Raw genomic sequence first — 9021 nt, 5'->3', positions numbered from 1 at the left:
TGAAATTGTTTTAATTTGAGACAATCTCGCTAAATTGTCCGGGTTGTCCTTGAACTGAACTTCTCCTGCTTGAGCCTCCTGAATACTTAAGATTGTAGGCATGGGTCACCAAGCCTGGCTTCAGATCCATCAAGTAACAATGCACACAGTGCAGGAGGATTCTGGGCCTGGGTGAGACTGACATTCTTTCTGTATAGAATGTAGATTGGAGTGTTGTATGTCTGGAACATTTGCCCAAAATCAGGGCAAATGTAAAGCTGATAAACTGAGTGCTCTAGAGAGGACCCCAAGTTCTACACATACATCATCTCTCCTTATACACCAACTTCCTTTCACTTAGTTGTTATTTTATGTGTGTGTAAGCATGGGTGTGCCTCTGTCCATGTGCAGAAGCACAGGGACTGAGTTTGATCCCCAGCACCCTGGTACAAGCTGGGCATACTTTAGTGCTTCTGTGATCTTGGCACTAGGGAGCTGGACATAGAAGGATCACTGTGTTTTATTTACCAGCCAGTCAAGCCCACTTGGTGATTTCATGTTCAGTTCAGAGATCTATCCTCTCAGAATATGAGATGGAGAGCAATAGAGGGAGCCACCTGGTGTGGGCTTCTGGCCTCCACCTCTATCACTCATGTAAGACAAACTTTTCAATTCAATCTACACACTAACTCACTCAAGCAAGAAGATTGATGCGAAAATAATCAGTTTTAATTAACATCATTTCATAAAAGAGAAAACAAGCAAACCACACACACTAACAAAAGAGCCTGGAGAGCTTCCTGAAGAAATACATAGGGATAGAGATGGGCAGGACTCAGGAAGACATCTGAACAAAGGGAGGCAGCACCCTTCGAGAGTGTTCTCTGACCCAGGGGTGCTTCAGGACCTGGGCCAGGCTCAGCCGCTCTGAAGGATGGTACCTAAGAAGCTTGGAGATCAAGTCCTGGGCTCCTGCAGGCACTGATGAAGGAAACTTAAAATCCACCTAATGAGCCAGGGGAAGAAGAATAGAATCTAGTTATTTTCATTTCGTAATCTCCCTGTGCTATAAGTCTCCTCATGGCACCCTTTTGGCTATTAGCAGATAATCTTTTGTATACACTCAGTCCCCAAAGGCCCACCCAGGACCCATCACTGTCTGGCTTCCTGGTGAATGTCATGTGTGCGTGCGCTGGCCATACCTTGCGGATGCGTCTATATGTCTCACTGGAGGTGCTGCTCTCAAAGGGTGGCTTCCCCACCAGCAGCTCATAGCAGAGCACGCCAATGCACCACAGATCAACCATCTCATTGTACGGTTTCTGCTCTATCATTTCCGGGGGCAAGTAGTCCAGAGTCCTACACATTGTCCTTCTCCTAGAACAAGACACAGAAGATTGGGCTGTGCGTAGGCTCAGAAGAAGGGAAAACACCAAAAAACAAAAACAAAAACAAAACCGGGCAGTGGTGGCGCACAACTTTAATCCCCGCACTTGGGAGGCAGAGGCAGGCAGATTTCTGAGTTTGAGGCCAGCCTGGTCTACAAAGTGAGTTCCAGGACAGCCAGAGCTACTCAGAGAAACCCTGTCTCGATAAAGCAAAAACAAAAAACAGAAGAAGGGAAATCTTCCCTGTTCAGCTTCCAAGGAAATGGGAGACACAGGGACATCCTAAAGGGTCCACTCCTGTGCATGCCTGAGGCAAGGAGAACTGTTCATAAACACCAACTGTTAATATGGATCAAGATTCAGAGGGGCTATAGGAGGTGAGTCAGGGGGCAAAGCACTTGCAGGGGGAATTCCTGAGGACCTGAGTTCTATCCCCCAGAACCCACATAAAGCCGGGTCCATGACTATTGTCCTAGAACTTCTATAGTGAGATGGGAGGCAGAGGAGAATCATAGAAAGTCTGTAGACCAGCTAGGCAACTATGAAAGAGCAAACAAAAGACCTTGTCTCAAATAAGGTGGAAGGTGAGGGACTATCTTGAAGGTGTCCTCTTACACGCCCACCCTCCTCCCAGACACAACATGGCACATGTGTGCCTACATGCACATATGAGAATAAACACAGGTTTCTTTTTGTTTAACATTCAGGGAAAGCAGATGCATATAGTAATAGCTCACATCTCTTAATTCTGGCATTTGGGAAGGTTGCAACAGGAAGAGCATTGTGTTTGAAGCTAGAATGAATCCACAACCAGTCAGACAAGGCAGGGCTGGAGAGATGACTCAGTGGTTAAGAGCACTGGCTGCTCTTCTAAAAGACCCTGGACAGATTTTGCAGCATCCATGTGGCTGCTTAAAAACAACTGATGCCCTCTTCTGGCTTCCAAGAGAACAGGCATGAAAAACGGTGCACAAGTCCTAGATGCAGGCAAAACATCCATACATAGAAGATAACAATTAAAAAAACTAAACCAACTCAGAAAAAGTAAATACTATAAGGGAAGAAACACTAATCTCATGTTTTAAAACATGGTGCAGCATATCACCTGTAGCATAACATCACAGGATTGCTGTAAGTCTGAGGCCAGCCTGGTGGTCAGAGTCAGTGACTGAGGAAGATTTTTTTTATATTTATTTTTTTTAATTAGGTATTTTCTTCATTTACATCTCAAATGCTATCCCAAAAGTCCCCCATACCCCCCCTACTCCCCTTCCCACCCCTCCCACTTCTTGGCCCTGGTGTTCCCCTGTACTGGGGTATATAAAGTTTGCAAGACCAAGGGGCCTCTCTTCCCAATGATGGCAGACTAGGCCATCTTCTAATACATATGCAGCTAGAGACACGAGCTCTGGGGGTACTGGTTAGTCATATTGTTGTTCCACCTATAGGGTTGCAGACCCCTTCAGCTCTTGGGTACTTTCTCTAGCTCCTCCATTGGGGCCTTGTATTCCATCCTATAGCTGACTGTGAGCATCCACTTCTATGTTTACCAGGCCTCGGCATAGTGTCACAAGAGACAGCTATATCAGGGTCCTTTCAGCAAAATCTTGCTGGTGTATGCAATGGTGTCAGCATTTGGAGGCTGATTATGGGGTGGATCCTTGGGTATGGCAATCTCCAGATGGTCCATCCTTTCGTCTGAGGAAGATTTATGATGTACATAATGATGGTGTATGTCTCAAGAGGAACCAAGGAAATGTAGCTCATCGACATGGAGAAATTCCTTCCTGGGATGCTTGCTAATTTTACATGGAATCTTACTGGCAAAGGCAAACACTGATAAAGACTAGGAAAGCAAAGCTCTATTTGTGGTGTGTGTGTGTATGTGTGTGTGTACATGCCTACAGACACACACTAACAAAGACAGAGGACGACATTCAGTGTCTTTATTAAGCTCCCCACTGTATTCCTTTAACGCAAGGTCTCTCATTGGACCTAACCCAGTCATTTCTGCCAGTGGCTAGCCAGCTTATAGGATCTGCCTGCCTCCATCACTCAAGGCAGGGGTTAAAGTAATCCATAGCCACAGCCAGGTATTTACAGGTTCTTTTCATTTAAAGTCAGGTTTCCTGATCACAAAGGAACTGTTCTTATCTACTCAGTCCATCACCCCACCCACCTATTCTTTCAATTTGCAAGTGCATTTTAAAAGTGTGTATTTGGAAAAGGTACTTGTTAACCACAAGGCCCAGTTTGTATCTGGGCCTTCCATGTGAGATGAATTCACTTGGGAAATGCCTCACTAGTGTGAGCGTCCCACCCCCATCCCATCCAACCTACCTGAGGGAGGGGGTATGCACAGACAACCCAAAGTCTGAGATCTTCACCTCACCATTGAGGCCCAGCAGGAGATTCTGTGGCTTGATGTCCCTGTGAATCACCTTCTTCTCATGGCAGTAGGTCAGGGCATCTGACAACTCGTGTATTATCTGTGTGAACAAAAGCAGTCTGGTGGGGGGAAGACTTTCTCGGCTTCCCTGTGAGGTAGAACAGACACTACGAATTTTATCATTGCCAAGGAATCTCATTTTTTGACAATAATTCTATTGTCTCTTTGTGTGTATATACATAGCAATGCGGAGCATAGAGGACAATCTTTAGAGTGGTGCCTTACTATCGACCTTGTTTTTCAGCAGGGTTTCTCTCTGTAGCTCTTACTACCCTGGAACTCTCTCTGTAGCTCAGGGAGTAAAGGCCTCAGTCACCACCGCTTGCCTCTTTGTTCTTTTTAAAAGAGGGCCTTCACTGTCTGGCCCAGGTCAGCCTTAAACTCATGAGATCTGCCTGTCTTTAAATAGCATGATGGTTATAAACTAGCCAGCCCCCACCCCTCCACTATAGACTTAGCAGAACAGGAGCCAGACACAGAAGCTGTGCTGAGTGTAGCCTCCCCCAGCCTTGAGTAGGCTGGCTCAGACCTTGCTGCCATTGTGAATGAGACCACCTGAGATGGAGCCTTCAGACCCTGTAGCCCCCTGCAGCCACACTAACTGAGTTCCTGAGTGGGAGGCCAGAGCTGTATAGAACATCAAAGAAGTAAAGAGACCAAGACAGATTTCTGCTCAAGGCCCAATGTTTACTAAGAGTCTGTGCTTATAAAGCTGGATGGCCCATCCACCTCCATGCCAGGCTTCTTGATGCTTTGTCGCTAAGTTGTTAACACTAGTCTGTCAGAGCTATTAGCATTAGGTCGCCAAGTTCACAGGTTGTTGGCTCTCTCAGGAAGACAGGTTCAGCCTCTCAGCTGTAGCTGCTTCTTGGAAAAGAGCAGCAGCAGGTGACAAGAACAATAGAGCTATCTAGGTGGGAAGGTCCACCCCAGGTGGTCTCATTCACAGTGGCAGCAAGGTCTGAGCCAGCCTACTCAAGGCTGGGGGAGGCTACAGCTGAGCCAGTCAGAACATTCCCCCTAAAGGATCAGAGGGAAGGCTACAGGAGTCAGAGATTTTATTGTCCAGCAAAGCCAACTGATGGTGCAGGGATAGAGTTCTAGGGCTTTTCTTAAAGTACCCTACAATTTCAAGGTACCTTTTCTTTTTTCCTTTTATGAGATAAGGTTGCACTATGTAACCTTATGGCCTGAAACTTGATATGTAGACCAAGCTGACCTTGAACTCCTGAGCCTTCTGCTCCAGCCTTCAAAGTTCTGGAATTATAGGCCAGCAACACTATGTCCAGCTAGCTTTCCAATATATGTTTATGGTTTCATTTTCTATCTAATAGAGTTGGACTTTTTATATACTATTTTCATTGCATTTATTTGTTTTTCTGTGCCTAAATATGTGAATAAGTGCATGGAGAGGTACAAGGACAACCTTCTGGGTTTTATCTCTCCTTCGACCATGCGGGTCCCAGGATGCTGGTGTTCAGCCTCAGCAGCAAGCATCCTTACCCAATGAGCTGTTTCTCCAGCCCCAGTTACAATCAAATGCTTGATAAGAACGATACCAGGTGTGGTAGCCAGCACTAGGGAAGCAGAGGCAAGAGGATTTCTGTGAATTTGAGGCCAGCCTGTCTATATTGTTCCAGGTTAGACAAGAAGTGAAAGAACCTATCTCTAAAAAAAAAAATCTATCAATAATAATATTCTGTGGCTACATTGGGATCAACCCAAGGCCATAAACACACTAGAGAAGAACTAGACCAACAAGTTACATGTAAGCACACCTAAAAACCAAAACCACACAAACAAATAAACAAACAAACAACCCTCATGGAAACAAAGAGTCCAAAGCTGGGTGGCCTATCATCCTAGGAGTTACAAGGTTGCAAACTCAAGGTTAACCTGGGCTATACAGGAGTTCCAAGTCATTCTGAGCTGCTTAGAAAAGACTCTGCCCAAGGAAGGAAATACAGCACCGTGAGCCAGGTTTCATCCTGGAGATTTCAGGGAAGCCTGGGCTAGCCTGGGCTATCTAGCAAGATTTCCTGCAACTCAGAACAACAAGAGATGAAGGCCAGCAAGATGTCTCAGTAGGTAAGAGAGCTTGCTGTACACGCCTGGTGACCTGAGTTTCAACCCTGGAAGCCACATAAAAGTGAAAGGAGAAAACAGACTCCTCCCCAAGTTGTCTCATGACTTCTATATGTGCCCACTACGGCCTGTATGCTCCCCCACCCCACATCCCACACTAACACACAAAAGAGTAAGTTAAGAAGAGTTGGGAAGGGATATTGGCAGCTACAATCAGTAACTGTCATCACTGCGTGCATCCTTGGTCCCAGAACTCCCCTCACCGTGGCTGTACGCTGCTGGTCCAACTTCTGATTTCTCTGAAGCTCCTTATAGAGCTCACCTCCTGGAGCATACTCCAGAATTAAGTATATCCGAGTGTCATCATAGAAGTAGTTGTACAGGCGAAGGATGTTCGGGTGTCTGAAGGAGGAAGGAAGGAAGAGTCAAGGCAGGCAAGATGCATAGCAAACAGAGACATTGTTGCCAAGTGTGCTAACCCGAGTACCACTCCCAGAATCTGTATGTGGAAGAGAGGAACTAATTCCTGCAAGTTGTCCTCCACATGTGTCCTGTGACTCACATGTAGCCCATGTGCCACCACTCCCCGTAAAACAAAACAAAATAAAATAAAATTGCTGAGTAGTACAAGACTTTAATCTCAGCACTCCAAAGGCAGGTGCAGGCAAATCTCGAGTTCAAGAGCAGCCTACTAGATCTACAGAGCAAATACCAGGACAGCTATGGCTACACAGAGAAACCCGGTCTCCAAGTAACCAAAACCAAAACTAAAATAAACAAACAAATAAGTAGGTATAAGACAAAACCGATTGCTGTGGACAGAGTTTCACTGTGTAACTCTGGTTGACCTGGAACTCACTGGGAACCATCAGGCTGGCCTCACACCCAGTGATCCACATGCCTCTGCTTCTCAGGGGCTCCGGACAAAGGAATACATTTTTTAAAAAGATGTGCATCGCCGGGCGTGGTGGTGCACGCCTTTAATCCCAGCACTCGGGAGGCAGAGGCAGGCGGATTTCTGAGTTCGAGGCCAGCCTGGTCTACAAAGTGAGTTCCAGGACAGTCAAGGCTACACAGAGAAACCCTGTCTCGAAAAACCAAAAAAAAAAAAAAAAAAAGATGTGCATCACCTGAGGAGTAACACTGGGGGTTGACCTCTGATCTGCACATGTGTGTACACTTGAAACTGGTGTGTCCAATACCAGGAGAGAATTGTCCTAACCGGAATGAGTTACAGAGAAAAGTCTTCAGGTAGAAAGCAAAATGCTTATTTGGGAGTCATGAAGACTGAGTTCAGAGGTCGAGGGCAGCAAGAGGGAACCAGCTCTGAGTTCCACATAGATCAGGCTTACTGTAGGTGTGCCTGGATCTCCACTTCCCTGCGAAGTTGGTGCTCCAATCCCTCCTTCTCTATCTCAGATTTGAAGAGGACCTTCAGGGCCAGGATGAAATGATTTTCCTTGAGCCGAGCCAAGTACACACGCCCAGATTTCCCCCTGCCCAGAGGACGCCCGATTTCAAAGTCACTGATGGTGAAATGCTTCCTGAATAAATGGAAGAGATGGCCTCATCTCAGAGACTGGGAAGAGTTAGGGTTCCCCAACCGCTCCCCTTCCTCATTCACTGAGCTCACAACCTCAGCAGTGGTCTTCCATAGGGAAAATAGCATTTTAGATCCATGAGCCAATGCTCCTCTTGCCCTGCTTACTAGTCACCTGAGTCCCATTTTCTTTCTTCTAGAAACTTTGGCAAAGCACTCACCTGGTTGAGGTGCTGGGCTCCATCTGGCCAGTAGCTAAGGAAAGAGAGGAAAAATGGGCCTGGTGATGCTCAATAGCAACCCTAGTCTGTGGGAGGTAGACAAGGAGGCAGGAGTTCAAAGTCAACCTCCACTCCATAGCAACTTTGAGGCCCACTTAGTACACAGGAGAATCACCCTATCAGAGACTGGGGGAGGGTGGGAGGGGAAAGGGTATAGGAGAGGGGAAGGGGCATCAAGAAAGTTGTAGGGGAGGGCATGGAAGGGAAAGGAAAAAGGGAGAAGGAGAAAAAGAAGGACTGCAGGAAAAGGAGAGATGGAGAGTGAACCCAGGAAAGGAGGGGGGGGAGGAAAGAGAGGGAGGAGAGGGAGTGAGGGAGAGGAAGGATGACGCAGAGAGAGAAGGCTGAAGCCTTCACTGCCAATGCACACACACACATAACGCACCCCTGGCTGCGGACCCCAGTGACCTCTAACTGTCCCCATCCTGCTGCCTCCTCCTCCTGCTTGCAGGGATCTTTCACATACGTGCCACCACTTTGGAGTCGGTCCGGGTTCTCCTACCTCTTACTTGTGTGTGAAGCCCAGCCGGAAGGAGGTGACTCTTCCCTGAACTCTAAAGAGGTGAGGGCAAGTTGAAGTCCTGCTAGTTGCTTAGATCCTGGAAAAAGGTAGGCGGGTAACGCTCTGACTCCAGCCTCCCCAACCGCCCGGAATGTCTCACCCACTCTGGGACACACGGGACACACACACTGGTAATCCACTAGCACAGCCGCACTCAAGAGGTTTCCAGATCGCGCTTTGATAGAGTCTAGTAGATCCCAGCTGATAACCATTGGTTATCTTTCTGAAGTCATAAGCATGCCCAATAGGCGCGCCTGAGAAGCCAGGCTGCTTGCCCTATAGGATGGTGGGGGCGGGTCCAGAAAGTGCCTAAAATCACTAGCAAGGAAAGTACCATCTGCGGAGGTCAGCAGGAGGGGCACTAGGTGTTTGTGTAGGTACAGAGGACCGGCAATCAACCTCGAGGACCCCGTAGTAAGAAACAGCAAATATGTGTCTCCTCTGTCAAATGCGATGAAATTTATGTTTATTAGAATAGGGAATTAAAATCTTTACAAATCCTGCACACACCTTTAATCCCAGCACTCAGGAGGCACGGGGCATCTCTGAGTTTGAGACCAGCCTGATCTAAAAGAGCAAGTTCCAGGACAGCCAAAGCTACACAGAGAAATCCTGTCTTGAAAAACAAAGTATTGGGGGCTGAAAATCCAAAACAACCCAAGCAAAGCAAGATACAAAGCAAGATACTGAATTAGGCAGCAAAAACTGACCAGTAGGAGATAGCAACACAGACTTGG

General features: G+C 47.0%; 1 protein-coding gene across 1 annotated transcript; it reads right to left on the bottom strand.

Moving 5' to 3' along the window:
- Positions 1–814: 814 nt before the first annotated feature.
- LOC147003588 (aurora kinase C-like) lies at positions 815–8397 on the bottom strand. The gene is made up of 7 exons (XM_085841044.1): positions 8225–8397; positions 7663–7696; positions 7254–7445; positions 6165–6303; positions 3708–3856; positions 1182–1356; positions 815–985 (listed from the first exon to the last, which is right to left on the bottom strand). Exons 2-7 carry the CDS (start codon positions 7683–7685, stop codon positions 815–817), a joined length of 849 nt encoding a protein of 282 aa, XP_085697170.1. The 5' UTR covers positions 7686–7696; positions 8225–8397.
- Positions 8398–9021: the final 624 nt, after the last annotated feature.

This window comes from Mus caroli, unplaced genomic scaffold, assembly GCF_978045245.1.
Source record: "Mus caroli unplaced genomic scaffold, Mus_caroli_1 scaffold_8, whole genome shotgun sequence".
Taxonomy (NCBI): Eukaryota; Metazoa; Chordata; class Mammalia; order Rodentia; family Muridae; genus Mus; species Mus caroli.
This window is presented reverse-complemented; position numbering and strand designations above follow the sequence as displayed.